Genomic DNA, 17,999 nt, shown 5'->3' on the forward strand with positions numbered 1-17,999 from the left:
GGGCTGGGCGTGGTGGCTCACACCTGTAATCCCAGCACTTTGGGAGGCCGAGATGGGCAGATCAGAAGGTCAAAACGTCGAGACTTGCCAACATGGTGAAACCCCGTCTCTACTAAAAATACAAAAATTAGCTGGGCATAGTGGTGTGCACCTGTCATCCAGCTACTCAGGGGGCTGAGGCAGGAGAATAGTTTGAACCCGGGAGGCAGAGGTGGCAGTGAGTCGAGATCATGCCACTGCACTCCTCCTGGGTGTGACAGAGCAAGACTCTGTCTCAAAAAAAAAAAAAAAAAAAAGAGAGATGTATTGAAGAAAAATAGAAGAGCAAAAGATGGCAGTTGAGAAATCAATCCAAGAGGTCCAACATCAAATTAGTAGAAGTTTCAGAAAAAAGAAAGAAAATGGATGAGAAGATATTATCAAATTAATAACAGGCAAAAAAAAAAATCCCAAGACATGTATTTCCAGAGAAAAGGACCCTTGTGCCCAGCAAAATTAATAAAAAAGACTCACATCATTACAAGGCATATCACATCACTGTGAAAGTTTAGCACACCACGAATAAAAACAAGATCCTAAAAGTTACCAGATAGAAAAATCAGGTAACGGGCTGGGCACAGTGGCTCACACCTGTAATCCCAGCACTTTGGGAGGCCGGGGCGGGCGGATCACGAGGTCAGGAATTGGAGACCAGCCTGGCCAACCTGGCGAACCCCATCTCTACTAAAAATACAAAAATTAGCCAGGTGTGGTGGTGGACGGCTGTAGTCCCAGCTACTCGGGAGGCTGAGGCAGGGGGATTGCTTGAACCTGGCAGCCAGAGGTTGCAGTGGGCTGAGATCACACCACTGCACTCCAGCCTGGGTGACAGTGCAAGACTCCGTCTCAAAAAAAAAAAGAAAAAGAAAAATCAGGTAACATGCAAAAAACTGAGTATCAGAATGGTACTGGACTTCCTAATAGCAAAATTAGAAGTTAGAGGACAGTGGAACAATTGCTTCAAAATCATGAGGAAAAAAGATGTCTTATTTGGCCAAATTATTAATCAACTATGTGAAAGCATTTTTGCAAAATTATGACAGCAAGAGAAATCTGACATAGCTGACTCCATCTTACATCTAACCTCAAGCTGCCCTTGTATATTCCTGAGCATAGGCTGAGATTTTGGGATTTATTTAGTTCATAGTTCAACTTAAAGCAAGGATGATAATAGCCCTTCCCCAAACTAACCCCACACCCTCCAATTTGGTACCCAAACTGGCTTTGAAAAACTAATGAAAGGCCAAAAGTTTAGGATTATGAATTATGAATTCATATTATGAATTACACTAAGATGTAGGCATAGTTAAATGATAATCAGCCATTGTTCTGGAGGTGGCAAGATTTGTAACTTCCCTGGTTATTCCTATAGATAACATCACTACTGTAGAACCTAAGATTGGTCTTTTGAGACATTTTTCCAGACTTTTGCATTTCTGGAAGCTGACTGACTCCACCTGGACCCACACCCATGACTCAACTAGTCCTGTGGCCCTCACCCAGAGGCTGACTCAGCATATGAAGACCACATCCCTGTGATTTCATCTGCATAACCCCCTGCCCACCAAATTATCCTTAAAAAAACTCCAGTCTCTGAATTTTCAGGGAGATTGATTTGAGTAATAAACTCTGGTCTGCTGCAATAGCTTGCTGTATGTTTATTCAACTTTTTCTCAGTTGCAATACAGCAGTTGCAGTAAATCAGCTCCACCTGCACAGCAAGCCGGCAAGAAGGACCCGCCAAGTGATTACATATGTGGAAACTACTGGATGATGTGTTCCACCAAAACCAGGAGTAAACCAAGAAACCAAGGATACAGAAGATGAAAAAAATCAACAACAGCAACAAACAGGAATCGAACAGAGGAGAAATATAAAGGGAATTCTTAAGAAGACTGGAAAGTCCCAGGATGATGGGAGTACATTGGGCCAAAGCAGAATAGGATGACGGAGGCAAATGCTCTTTAAAAAAAAAAAGAAAGATGGCTGGGCATAGTGGCTTGTGCCTGTAGTGCCAACTACCTGGGAGGCTGAGGCAGGTGGATCACTTGAGCCCAGGATGTTGAGGCCAGCTTGGGCAACAAAGGGAAACCCCCACCTCTGAAAAACTAAATGGATAAAAATAAATAAAAACTAAAAACATTGATGATGTAAATAGTAAAGTTTCTGTTATATTGCTAAGAAAAATTCAAGATCTATATAAATGAAGAGATATACCATGTTCTTTAAATGGAAGACTCAATACTGTCAAGATGTCAATTATCTGATAATTGGAATTTTTAAAAGGAGAGTCTAAAATTAGATACCCATATAAGACCACTTGACTTTCTACATACAACAATGGGAAACAGAAGGTATTTTCAATTAATGATGCTGAAACAACTGGATAGCCATCTGGAAAAAAAATGAACCTGGAGCCCTTTCTCACACTGTACGTCAAAATTTATTCACCATAAGTCATAGACCTAAATGTGAAAGCTAAAACTACAAAGATTTTAGAAGAAAGCATACCAGAGTACCTTCACAACTGTGAGATAGCAAAGGTTTCTCAGAAAGACAAGAAAGTCACGAGCTATTTTAAGAGTTTAAAATTGACAGCTGGGTGCAGTGGTGCACACCTGTAGTCCTAGCTCCTTGGGAGGCTGAGGAGGAAGAATCACGTAAGCCCAGGAGATCAAGGCTGAAGTGAGCTGTGATTATGCCACTGCACTCCAGCCTGGGCAACAGAGCAAGACCCTGCTTCAAAAAAAGTTGGGCAATGGACTTAGGCACCTTATAAAAGAAGAATATATGAATAGCCAATAAGCATATAAAAACATACTTAATACTAATAATCATCAGGGAAGTGCAAATTAAAACTACAGTGTGATACCAGTACACATCCCTGAGAATGGCTAACATTGAAAGGACTAACCATCCTTCCCAAGTATTGGAAAGTATGTGAAGCAACTGGGCTCTCAAACATTGCTAGTGGGAGTATTAGCCAACTGCTTTAGAAAACTGCTTGACATTTTCTTTTAAAGTTAAACATAATCATAACCTACAACCCAGAGATTTTACTCCTAGGTATACACCCAAGAGAAATGAGGGCATACATCCCCCCGCTAAAAAAAAATTTGTACAAGAATATTCATAGCTAGCTAGGCACAGTGGCTTATGCCTGTAATCCCAGCACTTTGGGAGGCCAAGGCAGGCAGATCACTTGATATCAGGAGTTGAAGACTAGCCTGGCCAACATAGTGAAAACCCTGTATCTACTAAAAATATAAAAATTAGCCAGACGTGGTGGTGCACGCCTATAATTCCAGCTACTCAGGAGGCTGAAGCAGGAGAATCACTTGAGCCTGGGAGGCAGATGTTGCAGGGAGCCAAGATCACGCCATTGCACTCCAGCCTCAGTGAAAGAGCAAGACTCTGTCTCAAAAAAAAATGTCCATCAATGGAAGAATGGATTTTTAAAAATGTGATAAATTCATTCAATGTGATTAATAAAAAGGAATGAATTGTGTGCAAAAATATGCATAAATCTTATTTAAAAAACATTATGTTGGGAGAAAGAGGCCAGACACAAAAGAGTACACTGTGTTATTCCATTTACATGAAGTTTAAGAACAGACAAAACTAATTTGTGGTATAGAAGTCATAATGGTGGTTCTTTGGGTGGATATTGACTGGCAAAGTGCATGAAAGAACTTTCTCAGGTTCTTTCATGCACAGAAATATTGTATATCTTGATCTGGGTGGTGATCACAGGGGATAGACACATGTAAAATGTCTATTAGCTTAAATGTAAGCTCTGTGAATTTTACTCTATGTAAATTCACCTTCAATAAAGTATTAGTAAAAAAAATAGTGTAAAAAAATTTTTTTTTGAGTTAGGGTCTTGTTCTGTTGCCTAGGCTGGAGTGCAATGGCACTATCATAGCTCAATGCAGCCTCGACCTCCTGAGCTCAAGTGATCCTCCTACCTTGGACTCCCATGTAGCGGAGACCACAGGCACATGCCAGGAGGCCCAGCTACTTTGTTTTTTTATTTTTTGTAGAGACAGGGGTCTCACTATGTTGCCCAGGCTAGTTCCAACTCCTGGGCCCAATGGATCCTCCCACCTGTCCTCCCAAAGTGCTGGGATTACAAGTGTGAACCACCATGCCTGGCTAAACATCTTTTAAAAACATAGAACCAGGGGAAGACTGCATACCCAGCCTGAGCCTGCCATTCTCCCTCCCCCATGCCCCCGAAAAGAAAACATGGAAGCAAGTACCAGAAAAAACGGTCAAAAGAGTTTAAAGTTGTTGGTGCTCTTCTTCATAACAAACCTTTTAATACTTTTTTTTCATGTATTTGACTTTAAAAATTCAAAATAATTTTTAAAAATTACCTCCCCCCAAATAGCCAGGGGGAAATGCCATTGTCTGACACAGTAATTGTTCAGCAATACTTTGTGATATGAAGGGAAGGAGGGAGGGAAAAAGGAGGGAGGACAGGCTCTGTTGCAGTGTGTGATATTTTGGTGGTAGACTGTTGATGAAAGGCTTGTTTCTAGAAGATTCCACATCACTGGCTAAATAGTTCTGCCTTCTCCACCAACCTTATGCTTTCCCCCTCCCGCCCACAGCACTCCATTACTAAGTGTCTTGAACATGCAGAATCAAGGTGGTAGTCACTGGCCCTGTGACCTCTAATGAGTCCCTTTACCTCTATAGGCTTTAGTTCATCTGAAAAGGAAACCAGGAACTAGGTGGCCTCATGTGTCCACTGAATCTAAACTGCAAGGATTCTCGCCTTTGAGTTCAAAGCTCTGGTACATCCTGTTCTTTAAACTATTAGCCTGCATTCCCCCTTGGAACTTACCAGCTAAGGAGGTTTCACATAAAACGTTTTCCAAGGAGCTGTGTCTACCCTGGCCAGCCTCCTTGAGTTTATCTGGGTGGTCTTTTGTGACGTATTCTTCACCCCATTCTTTACCATCCTTAGGCTGCCTCCACATGCCAGATGGGAGATGGCCCTTGGACTGGATATCAGCCGAGAGGCAAGACTTGAGGTTTTCTTCTGCTTCTGGAGTTGTTGGGTTCACTCCTGGTGGGGTGGGGGGAGGGGCGGGGAAAAAAAGAAAACTGATATCAAAATCTTTTTAAAAAATATGTTTGTTACCACTTTCGGAGGCCGAGGCAGGCGGATCACGAAGTCAGGAGATTGAGACCATCCTGGCTAACATGGTGAAACCCTGTCTCTACTAAAAATATAAAAAATTAGCTGGGCGTGGTAGCGGGCACCTGTAGTCCCAGCTACTCAGGGGGCTGAGGCAGGAGAATGGCTTGAACTCGGGAGGCAGAGGAAGCAGTGAGCCGAGATTGTGCCACTGCACTCCAGCCTGGGTGACAGAGTGGGACTCCATCTCAAAAAAAAAAAAAAGTTTGTTACTTTTTTTTTTTTGAGACGGAGTTTCGCTTTTGTCACCCAGGCTGGAGTGCAATGGGGCGATCTCGGCTCACTGCAACCTCTGCCTCCTGGGTTCAAGCGATTCTCCTGCCTCAGTCTCCCAAGGAGCTGGGATTACAGGTGTGTGCCACCACGCCCAGCTAATTTTTATATTTTTAGTAGAGCTGAGGTTTCACCATGCTGGCCAGGCTGGTCTTGAATTCCTGACCTCAGGTGATCCACCTGCCTCAGGCTCTCAATGTGCTGAGATTACAGGCGTGAGCCACCGTGCCTGGCCTTGTTGCTAACTCTTAACGAATCTGCCTCTCTTTGGGTACAACTATCCCTTGAGGATTAAATATACCAATTAAGGATTAAAAGTGTCCACAGCTGCACGGGGTTCCCTCTGTTTCTGGTCTATACATCCTCTATGCTTTATACATAGTCTTTACTATATAAGGAGTTTTCTAAAATGAATTTATCAAATAGTATAGCTAATTTATAGTATGTATTGACTCCTTATATCTGCTTCCTTTCAGGTGAGCACACCAGATGCTGGAGCACTCCTGGGAAGAGAAACAGAAAGAGGAGGAGGAAGGGTGCCAAAAACAATGTCTTATTTGGCCATTTTTCCCTTGACCCTAATGCTAGAAAGGAAGGAGAGAGGGAAGCTTAAATAATTTATAAAATCCTGGTGAATTGTCAATTAAGTAAATCCCTTTTAAAATTTTGTTTTCTTTTATCTTCTTTTGTTTCTTTTCTATTATTTAGTCCTTTATTACCTGCACTACACAGATGTAAAAGTAAGTAACTTTTGAATTAAACTATACAGTGTGTGATCCACGGAAAACTTACATCATGCTACATTCACCTGCAAGTTTTTGGCAAATGTGAATTTATTAGTCATTGAAATAAGCCAGAAAGAATGAAACATACTGGTTTTGTCTTAAGCTTCCCTAGCCCTTCTCTCTCGTTGGTTCAAATGAGTCACTGACCTGCTCTAGTATACATCTTGGAATCTTCGTGACTTCATAACTTTATCTTTTGTGAGTTCTTTCATGCCTGGTTTGAAACTAAGGAAGTGGAAGCAGGGAAGATAGAAGTGGAAAATAATGGAATTGCTGGAAGAAAAGAAAACTCAGAGAAGAGTCACTTACCAGGACCCATCATTCCTTTTACATTACTGTCTCCTACATGAACAGATCTGGACTCTTGGGCTGCAGAGAAAGGAAAGCATTCATTCAGCGTTCATTCCACTAACATGGACTAAGCACCTTCCACGAGCCTGGCACTGGGGGCAGACTCAGAGATTCTACAGTTTCATGGGAGAGGCAGAGCAGTAAAAAAAAGAAATTACAGTATAGTGTGGCAAGTGCTATTTTCTCAGCTGTAAAAAGATATAATAGTGGTACTTACCTCAAGGATTACAATAAGAAATAAATAAGTTAGTATTTGTAAACTGCTTGAAGTTCTACCTGGCATATTGTAAGAGTTAAATAGTTGTTTAACTATAATGGTGGTGGCAGTGGTATGATGGTAATAATAAAAAGAGACAGAATGGTACTGTTAAAATGTAAGCCAGCCTGGGCAGCATGACAAAACTCCATCTCTACCCCCCACCCCCTCCCCCCAAAAAAACTCAGAAATTAGCTGGGCATGGTGGTATGTGCCTGTGGTCCCAGCTACCTGGGAGGCTAAAATAGGAGGATCGCTTGAACCCAGGAGGTTGGGGCTGCAGTGAGCTAAGATTGTGACACTGCACTCCAGCCTGAGTGACAGAGCAAGACCCTGTCTCAAAAACAGAATAAACCAGACCCTATCACTTCTCTGCTTAGCCCTCCAATGGCTCCCATTTCAGTGTAAAAGCCAAAGCCCTTATAATGATCATACAGCCCTGGAATATCTGCCCCCAACTCATGCCTGCTGTTTTTTTTTTTTTTTAACTGCACCTACTGTTTTCTCCCTGATTCACTCTGCTTTACCCCCGTTGGTCTTCTTGGTATTCCTTGAACACGTCAGTCATATTCTCACGGGACCCTGACACTGGCTGCTCCGTTTCTTCCCCTCAGTACCCATAAGTGAACTTTCTCACTTCCTTCAGGTCTTTGCCTGGCACTCTATTTAAAATTACAATTCCTCTTTACTTATTTTTTTCCTTAACTCATCACTCTCTAACATACTACATATCTTACTTGTTTATTGTCTGCTTGCCTCAGAGGAAAGTCTCCATGAAGGCTGGAATTTTTGTTGTTTTGTTCATTCCTATATCTTACCACCTAAAACAGTGCCTGAGATGGAGGGAGGGAGAGAGGGGGGAGGGAGGGAGAGAAGCGGGAGAGAGGGGGGAGGGAGGGAGAGAAGCCGGAGGAAGGGAGAAAAGGGGGAGGGAGGGAGAGAAGGGGGAGGGAGGGAGAGAAGGGGGAGGGATGGAGGGAGAGTGGGGGAGGGAGGGAGAGAAGCGGGAGGAAGAGAGAAAAGGGGGAGGGAGGGAGAGAAGGGGGAGGGATGGAGGGAGGGAAAACCTCAGGGTGGCTTGAATGCAGAGGGAGAAGTCGAGGGTAACAAAATATAAGTCTGAAGAGAAAAGCAGAGGCAAGTTAAAACACGGCCATGTAAACTGTGTTAAGGAACTTGGACTTTATTCTGAGGGTGATGAGGAATCAAAGAGAATCTAAGAAGGAGCATCCAGAAAGTAGGTGTAAAATCAAAGAAGCACAGTGTCAGCCAAAAGAAGGAGAATGTTTCAAGAAGGTGGGTATCAAGGGTACCAAAAACTATCAGGAGTGGTAAGGATGAAAGCCAATATTGAGCGGGTAGAATAAATACAAAGTAAGAAAGAAGAGATGGATAATAAAACCACAGCTTTCAAAAAAATGAGTTTTCAATTTTCTCGAGCAAGAATATGTCAGGAGTAGGGAGGCTAAACATCTTGAGAGTTTCTTGTGTGGGGAAAGGAACCTAAAGGAAAGGTATACTTGGGCCTGTAAAATGACATTTTCAAACTGACAAGTTCTACAATTATCAGGCACATAAATGATGTTGCATCATGGCTCACATAAATTGGCTGCCTTCTCAAATGGGGCCATCAGCCATTTGTGGTAAGCAGCTCCAGATGGCTCCAATTATCCCCACCCCTTAGCATTTACGTCCTTATGTAATCCTTTCCCTTAGGTAAAGGCTGGATTTACTGATTAGTCTCTAATGAATAGAATATGACAGAAAAAATGGAATACCATTTCTAAGATTAGGTTATAAAAAGACTATGGGTCGGTCGTGGTGCCTCACACCTGTAATCCCAGCAAGGGAGGCCAAGGTGGACAGATCACTTGAGGTCAGGAGTTTGAGACCAGAGACATGGCAAAACCGTGTCTCTACTAAAAATACAAAAATTAGCAAGGCATGGTGGCGGGTGCCTGTAATTCCAGCTACTCAGGATGCTGAGGCTGGAGAATTGCTTGAACCTGAGGCTGGAGAATTGCTTGAACCCAGGAGGTGGAGGTTGCAGTGAGCCGAGATCGCGCCATTGTACTCCAGCCTGGGCGGCAAGAGCAAAACTCTGTTTCAAAAAAAGAAACAAAACAAAACAAAAAAACCCACTGTGGCTTCTGTATTGAGCATTCTTTTAGATCACTTGCCCTGCGAGAAGCTAGCTGCCAAATTGTAAGGCAGCAACTTGGAGAGGCCCAGGTTACAAGAACTGGAGCCTGCCAATAACCACGTCATAAGCTTGGTATAGATCCCGCATGAGTAGAGCCTTCACCTGAGATGACAGCCATGGCCAGCACCTTGATTACAGCCTTAATGAGAGACCTTGAGCCAGAGGCACTCACCTAAGCTGTGCACAGATTTCTGACTCAGAGAAACTGTGAACCATGAATGTTTGCTATTTTAAGCTACTGAATTTTGGGACAATAGATAACAGTTGTACCATTTTATCAACAGTGCATAAGCCAAGACTTTCTGAGTGTTTGGTTCTTGAGCCCTGAGTTTTAACACAAGCTGCCACCAAGTATGTGCAGAATGTCTTATCATGGCACATTATTCTTAAATTTCTGCGGCAACTCAGTAGAATAAACTATGACCATGTCTATACAGGAGGAAAGGAAGGAGGAATTGCCACTAAATAGTTCATTGAAATCCATGTAGGCACTGAAATCATCTGGATCAGCTGTTTTCAGTGGAGTCCACACATTCTGTGATTATTTAAGTCCTTGGGGGCTGTTACACATTGTCTAAACATGCACAAATTTACTTTGTAAAGATAATTTTCAACCTTTTATCTTATGAACATGTTTAGCTGCTCCAGACCTGCCACTGAACTGACTTTTACATTCTAAGCCTATCCTATACTATACTCTTTCCCAGAGAGGATCATCCTTTTATGTAGAGCTGTTCATGTCTTAGAGGAAAGAAAATAGAGCCACCTGCAATGAACCCGGTCCCCAGATGGACCAAGTGAGTTTTCCCAGGCTGCACCTATCAGTCTCTCAATGAATTACGCAAATAGGTAAAAAAAATAAAAATAAAAAGGCAAGCCGGGCACGGTGGCTCACACCCGTAATCCCAGCACTTTGGGAGGTCAAGGCAGGTGGATCACTTGAAATCAGGAATTCGAGATGAGCCTGGCCAACATGGTGAAACCCCTGTCTCTACTAAAAATACAAAAAATTAGCCGTGCATGGTGACGCCTGTAGACCCAGCTGCTTGGGAGGCAGAGGCAAAGGTGGGAGAATCACTTGAACCTGGGAGGCAGAAGTTGCAGTGAGCCGAGATCGTGCCACTGCACTCCAGCCTGGGTGACAGAGCGAGACTCTGTCTCAAAAAAAAAGATAATAAAAAATATTAAAAAGGCAAATCTGTACTTTGAAGTATGCCAGTTAAAAGCTACTTGATTTAGATTTTTAGATTCAGTTATTCAGAATACACATTGTCTATGAGTATATAAACCAAATTGTTCCATTCATCTTAAGCATAGAAAACCACCAACCCTGTCTTTGACACACTGACAGTTGAGAAATCATTGAGTCTTTCTTTTGAGGACTTTCTACGTGAGACCATAAATAAGAGGAAATGTCATCTAAACAACGTTAATATCTACATATTTTTCTGTGTATAGGTGCTTTGCTAGACATGGTTGAGGATACAAAGACATGGCAAATTTTTTTTGTTTTTTACTTTTCCTGAGTTGAACGTAAGTTAATAACCAAAACTCTGACTTCCACTGGAAAGCCAGTTTCTTCGGTACCATTTTTTAATATCTGTTCTAACATCCCTAAGGTCAGGAATGAGATTGGTAACTGTTTCAGCCCACAGGCAGCATCAGCTCTGGTTTTCCAGAGAAAGACAGGTGCTGAGTTAGACTGCCAATAAAATGACTTGTTAGAGTAAGTGATTTTTTTCTAACATTTCTGTCTTATGGGTTAGCATAGTAATGATTGTACAATAAATTATTTTTAATTCAATTGAAATTTAGAAGTATCCAGATTAGTATTCCCCCGACCACACACCAAAAAAAAAATATTTAAAATTGGGCACTCTTGTGGTCTCTTAGATCCTCTGGATTCTTCTGAATTCCAGTTACAAGCAGAAAAATTCTAGGCAATACACCATTTTCTTCTAACAAAGATGGAGGGTTTAAGCCCATTCTTAATTGGGGGAATTGGGAAAAAAATACTTGACTAATTCAGTATGATTTGTGAACTGTACCTTTCTCGTAGGCCTGAGAAGGCAAAAGGTTGGTAAAGTCTTCGCTTGGAAGAACAGGCTCAGGGATATTGATAGAACGAAAAGGACTTCCTTGTGCTTGGGCAGGCCCGGCCTGTGAGCTGTGCTCTTCTTTTTGAGTTTTCCTAGGAAAGAGAAACAAAGACAAGGCTATTCTGGTTCTTAATATCTGATAGGTTACGAGGAGATTCAGTTCAGAACAACTCAAGAAAATGTCTGAATTATTAGGTTGAACTATATAAATTGCTATTTTTGAAAATTAAAAGTGGTCAAATACTAGCAATTCATATGGTTCAACTTAATTCATTATCTCAGCTGGAGAAAAAACTTCAAATATTTACAAATCACCCTTCTAATTATAACATCCACATTCTTATTTTTCTGTTGCTGGCTTCTTTATCATCGGGACCTTTAGAGTCTGCAGTGGTGACAATTTGCTTGAAATGATTTATATTCGCTTAGCAATGCAACTCAAAAGTATCAGGAAGCAGCAGGTCCTCTCCTGAAAACAACCTGTTCTCCAGGGTCACACACATATTATTCCTACATTTCTATTTTCAATTTGGTAATATTAAAAACACATAAGTAAGTTGAGCACTGTGGCTCATGCCTGTAATCCCACCACTTTGGGAGGCCAAGGTGGGAGGATCACTTGAGCCCAGGAGTTCAAGACCAGCCTGGGAAAACATAAGGAAACCCATTTCTATAATTTTTTTTAAAATTAGCTAGCGTGATGGCCACACCTATAGTCCCAGCTACTCAGGAGACTAAGGTGGGAGAATCATTTGAGCCCAGGAGTTCAAGGCTGCAGTGAGCTGTGATCATACCACTACTCCAGCGTGGGCAACAGGGTAAGATTCTGTCTCCAAAAAAAAAAAAGAAAAGAAAAGAAACAAAAAAGGAAAAAGAAAACCAAATAAGTAGCAATAAAGATTATATATGTTTAATGGTGAAACTTTACTTGATTCAACCTAGTCCAGACATCGTTTAACATAAATTTATTTTCAACCCTAGAATTAAAATAATAATCGCATTAGAGACATTTTAGAAAGTTAATAAAAAAAGAAAATCACTGATGGTGCCACTATCTTAACACAACTATCATTATTTTTAAGTAAATCTTTCTAGTTGTTATTTTACATATTTTTACACTTGTAATCAAAGCATTCATGCCATTTTGTGTCACTTTCATTTTACATATCGTATTAAATGGATTTTTCTATGTAATAGGTACCATCCATCTTTGGTATTAACCAATTTTATAATTCTATAACCTCCATCGCATGCCAAGCTGTGGAGCACAGTGGCCAGCTAGCTATACACTGATAGTGGGGAAGGTGTACCAGGTGCCTCTGCAGAAGCCATTGCTTATGGGTTTGCCTTTGGTACATTTTTAAAAGACACTCACTTGGCTTTAACTTTTCGAGATTCTCTTCGCTTCTCCTGTTGAAGCTGCTCGATTTTCTGTTGCATTTCTTCTTGTTTGGAAGTGATGGCATGGATCATCGACATGGCATTGCTCAGCTCTTCCTAAAAAATAAGAATTGCTATGTTTTAACGTGGTACATGGGGTAAAAGTATATAACATAATCTAGCACATTGTACACTTTTAATACATATTTATTGAATGAATGAATGAATGAATGAATGAGAGATTAAAAAATTTACTTCCATCGTGGCCTCAAATTTTAACACAGAGCTCCAAAAAAGAAAACATGAAAGATATTTTTCCTTGATAACTATGGATGGCCCAGAGGAAAAATTCTTATATTTGGCTGCTATGGAAAAACGCAGTTTTCTTTCTTTTTTTTTTTTTAAGACAGAGTCTTGCTCTGTCGCCCAGGCTGGAGTGCAGTGGCGTGATCTCAGCACACTACAACCTCCACTTCCTGGCTCAAGCGATTCTCCTGCCTCAGTCTCCCGAGTAGCTGGGACTACAGGCGCCTGCCACCACACCCGGCTAATTTTTATATTTTTAGTAGAGACGGGGTTTCACCATATTGGCCAGGGTGGTCTTGAACTCCTGACCTTGTGATCTACCTGCCTCGGCCTCCCAAAGTGCTGGGATTACAGGCGTGAGCCACCACACCCAGCCAGAAAAAGGCAAGTTTTCTATTCCTGTTACTGAGACCAAAATTCTCTTGTCAGCAGGGAAATTAAAGAGAGGCCTACCTTGAAATAGTTTAATGAATTCTTCATCTCAGTAACTTTTTCTTCCATGGAACATCTGCAGCTCTTAACCTTTTCTTCCAAAGCATATTCTCCATGTTGAATTCTTGACAGTTCTTGCATTGCTTCTGTGAAACCAGTTTTGAGTTCGGAGGCTAGGGCCTGCAACTAAATAATGCATGAAAAGTTAATTCAATTTGCTGGAAATTACTGTAAGTGGCACCATTGGACCTTGAATTTTTCTTTTGTTTGAGAAACAAGCCTCCTGAAAATCTACAGACCTCATTTACTAGTGTACTTCAGTTTGGACAACTTAAGACAACCATGGCCCCATTTATCAAAAAAAAGAGTGTCTTCTTTATATATAGCATATGCTGAAGCTTGTTAAATGACAAGAAAGCAAGCTGTTAATTAAGTTTACAAGTGCTTCTGCAAGCTTCGATTTATTCTAACACCTTTGATTAAAATGAGATTTGCTTGAAAAGAAACATGTATGTGAATCTTGATCCAATAACTCTTTGAATTATGTGAAAGAAGAAAATGGGTCATATTCTCTCTGGTTATTATGAGAGGCAAGGAAACTCAGTTCTTGTTTTCTTAAGAAATTAAAGAATAAATAGAGTAAAAACTAAGCATAACTGAGAATTTATCTGAAAGGAAAGAAGGTTTTTTTTAAAAAAAATACTCTTGGATGATATCATGGGAAAGGAGGTAACAGTATTTTCAATGACGGTGGGCTTTAACTCATAAGGAAGGCAAAGAAATATCTGGTAGGGTATGGTAGGAGCTCAGAATATTGTTGATGGTGATATGAATCATCTCCAGCAGTCAGTCCTCGTCATGCAGGTCAACTTTGACATCATGAAAGAGGTGTTTTGGATCAGGTAGGGTACAAATCCTAGTTCTACCCTAAAGTACTAGGACCTTAGGCATGTTGGTTAACTTTTTTGTAGCAGTTTCCTCATCCATAAAATAGCTATAATAATATCTATTTCACAGGGCTGCCTTGAGAATTAACTGAGTAAATGTAGGTAAGCTGCCTACCATAGCGCATACTTGGTACACAGATGTTCAAGAAACGTTCATTCTTCTCCCCCTTTAGGTGGTAAATCAAAAAGTTAAGCACAAACAGAAATGTGGAGAAAATGGAGCACTTCTAAAGTTCAGTTTTATTTATTGAACAAATGAAAAAAGCATTTTCAACAGACAGTAAGTTAATAGTAACAACAGGATAATAACATTACTTTCTTGACATTTATGATCTTACACTCTATCAAGTGGAGGAACTCTTAGCTCCACATGTCTCTTTAAAACAGAACCATTTAGAAGATTTATCCTATAATCAAGTTTTTGTTGTTGTTGTTGTTTTGTCTTGTTTTGAGACAGGGTCTTGCTCTGTCGCCCAGGCTGGAGTGCAGTGGCATGATCTTGGCTCACTGCAACATCTGCCTTCCGGGTTCAAGTGATTCTCCTGCCTCAACCTCCCAAGTAGCTGGGATTACAGGCATGCGCCACCACATCCGGCTAATTTTTGTATTTTTAGTAGAGACAGAGTTTCACCATATTGGTCAGGCTGGTCTTGATCTCCTGAACTCAGGTGATCCACCCTTCTTGGCCTCCCAAAGTGCTGGGATTACAGGCGTGAGCCACTGTGCCCGGCCTCAAGTATTTTTACTTTAAAGGAATGAAAACTAAAGTCCAGATACCTTAACAAAGTTTCTTTGAATGTGTATTTCTGAACATTTTCAGAATCAGGTCATCCACATGATTCCCACCTGCAATGGCACCTCCCACTCACTATACAGTGACTTTGTCTCCTATATCACATTTTTAAAATATAGGATTTTGTGGTTCATTGTGCTTTACGAAGGATTGCTGGGAATAGAGAGCAATAAGAGGAATCAGACAGATCATTTTGAGGAAAAAAGCAGGGCCTGTCAAGTATTTGGGGCTAGAAGGCTGGGAAACATCATGAGCAATCTATTTTTCATTTCAATCAGTTTTAATTATAATTAATCTTTGCAATGGATTTTGGCTCATGTCCTAATTCAGTCATCCTGGTGGATTAAATCACCAGATCAACCACTTTCTGATCTGGTAATTTTTCATTATGTAAATGTATCTTCTGTGAGCAAAATAAACAAAATTGATGGCTATATAACATTAAATCAAAAATGTATGCGAGTTTTAAAATTGGAAGAAGGAAAGCTGACATTCTTCTTAGTGACATTCACTTAGGTTTCCTGCTTGGAAAAAAAAATAAAAAGGGAACCACTATCCAACAGAAATAGGTTTCATTATCCTTGCTCCCTTAGGCAGAGTTTTCTGCAGAGACCAAAAGGCAGCAGCAGACTCCTAGGAAAAGGACCTTCCTCCCTGCAGAACCCCAGCTCTCAAAAAATTATTAAAATTTTCCCCAAACAGCCAGGTGACATAGGAACTCTGGGAATTCTGAGGCTATTTTTGAGTCATGTGCCCATTTCCTACCAACATATTACTCTGAGCTCCATGGGTGCCTGCCACTGAAGTGTTGCTACTGCTTTGTAAACAGCTTCACAGCCCTGACCAGCCCGGGAGGGGAAGCCATCAGGAGAACACACACCTGATACAACATGTCACTTTTAAGATGCTGAGGGATCTTAGTATCTTTAGCCCCTACGGAGCGGTTTTCAACTACCAACCCTGACCACTCCCTTGTAAACTATGAACACTGTGAAGACACGATCTTAACATCTTTTCTCTGCTCTCTCTTCAGCTTTCTTTTTTGACAGCCCACAGCCCACCCCAAGGATTAGAAATGGGTGTCTACCTTGTTCTCCAGCGAGTTGAACACGTTCCTCATCTCGTTGATTTTTTCATGAAGCTGCTCTAGAGAGGTTATGATCCCTCCATCCTGCCGCTGGAGGCGGGCTCCCGCTGGAGGTAGGTTCAGGGAAGACTTGTACTTCGAAGCCTACGGTACCACAGAGGGCATCTTAGGCTCAAAGAAATAGGGGAGAGGAGTCCGAATTCTTCCTATTTCCTGCTCTCAATTTCTGATTCTCAATTTTCTTTCTTTTCTTGGCTTCTTAACTCTTCTTAAGATGAATTTTAGTCAGTGTCTTCCAATTTTTTTTTTCATGAAAGATCCCTCAGGCCTCATACTTAATTTTCACAAATTTCAACTTGTGTTTTATGGACATTTCTTCCTTTTTGCCACATTACCCAGGCCAGGAGGCTACCAAGAAGTAAATTAGGGGGACTGGACCTGTACCTTGGGAACCTTGCAAAGTCATAAATGTCAAGGTTTGGGAAACCTCCCAATTCCTATGATTCTATAAAAGCAAAAGCCAGGTGTTTTGCAGTGGCACATACATGATGGCAAGGAGGCGAAGGTAATTGCTTTGGTTTCCCCCTAAACCAGGGTCACTGCAGAAGCAACACGAGTTTTCTGCCAACTTCCATCTTCCAATTATTTAAAATACAAAGTGAGCAGCAAGTAATCTGAATGTCGAGAGTAAACTTCCCATATCTACTCCTCTATATTCCCTGCAGAAGCTGACCCTTCACATCATTCTTGCAGGGCCTTACTGAGACTGACATGCAGCCTGGTGTGCTTATCGATCCCTGGATACACCACAGGCCTAGAAGAGTTAACTTCTCTAGTATCAGAAGAACATTCCTCAATGGCAAAAAGAGACTGAGTCTCAATCAGGATTTACAAATCCTAGAAAACTTTCAATGGCAGTTTTGACGATGAAACCTATTACTGTAGGACTGGTTCCCATAGTGTTTCAATTAGACACTTTTGGCACATCACTTATTTTCTCAAATTATTTTCATTACAGAGAAAAATGAAGAAAAAAGAGAATTGCCAAATAGAATCATTCCAAATTTCATTATTTCAGTATAACCATTAACACTCACATTTCCTTCTATTTTGTTCTATGCATATAAATGCAGATGTTTATATGCTTGAAATTACACTGCAGATACATTTTGATTCTACCTCTCTTTTTTCCCTCCTAATATTCTAATAAGGCATTTACAGTAGCCTTCAAAATTTTTCTAAATGTCTACTTTTGATGGCTACATGATATCCCATCCTATGAATTTGCCAGAGTTTACCTACCCACTCTCTTTTGTTGGAAATTTATGTTGCTTGTAATTTTTCAATGTTGTAACTAATGCTGTCATACTATGTTTTTGTTTTAAAATTTTGTATATATTTCAGATTATTTCCTTAGAACAAATTCCTTAATATGAAATGCCTGTGGGTCAAAGATGACCCAAAGGGGAAGCTACTATGTCACAGAGGCAATATATTCAACTAATTAGTAACTATACAAATTATATTTGACCAGAGGATTTGAAGTTATAGCAATATGGCTGTATATTCTTGGAAACATTATATATGATATGTAATGTCCTAAATTCATGGATTTAGAAAAACATAACTTGAATAATAAAATACATAAAACAATAGAAATAGAAGAAGCCACACTGTTTACATTCCTAAGGCTACAAGTGAGCTTAAAACACAGTTGGAGTTGAAATCATTAGTATGAGTGCTGGGCTAGCACTAAATTGTGCAGTTACCACATCTGTTGCCTTAATTATGGGATCCCCTCTCATGTTAATGGGATCATAATTTTAATAATCTATATGC

At 40.7% G+C, this 17,999-nt stretch overlaps 1 protein-coding gene across 13 annotated transcripts in view; it reads right to left on the reverse strand.

Annotated features, from left to right (window-relative positions):
- The window catches only part of ARHGEF33 (Rho guanine nucleotide exchange factor 33), a 141,504-nt gene that overhangs the window by 88,591 nt on the left and 34,914 nt on the right, over positions 1 to 17,999 (reverse strand). For 11 of the 13 annotated variants that reach the window (XM_034952980.2, XM_055108038.1, XM_055108037.1 and 8 more), the window contains exons 5-10: positions 16,161 to 16,304; positions 13,355 to 13,519; positions 12,591 to 12,712; positions 11,165 to 11,307; positions 6,616 to 6,675; positions 4,892 to 5,116 (exon numbers count right to left, since the gene is read on the reverse strand). In XM_034952980.2, the coding sequence (XP_034808871.1) occupies positions 4,892 to 5,116; positions 6,616 to 6,675; positions 11,165 to 11,307; positions 12,591 to 12,712; positions 13,355 to 13,519; positions 16,161 to 16,304 (859 nt within the window). The remainder of the gene's footprint in view (positions 1 to 4,891; positions 5,117 to 6,615; positions 6,676 to 11,164; positions 11,308 to 12,590; positions 12,713 to 13,354; positions 13,520 to 16,160; positions 16,305 to 17,999) is intronic. The other 2 variants (XM_024927643.5, XM_034952984.3) reach the window with 1 other exon arrangement.

The sequence above is a fragment of the Pan paniscus genome, chromosome 12, assembly GCF_029289425.2.
Source record: "Pan paniscus chromosome 12, NHGRI_mPanPan1-v2.0_pri, whole genome shotgun sequence".
NCBI classification, from domain to species: domain Eukaryota; kingdom Metazoa; phylum Chordata; class Mammalia; order Primates; family Hominidae; genus Pan; species Pan paniscus.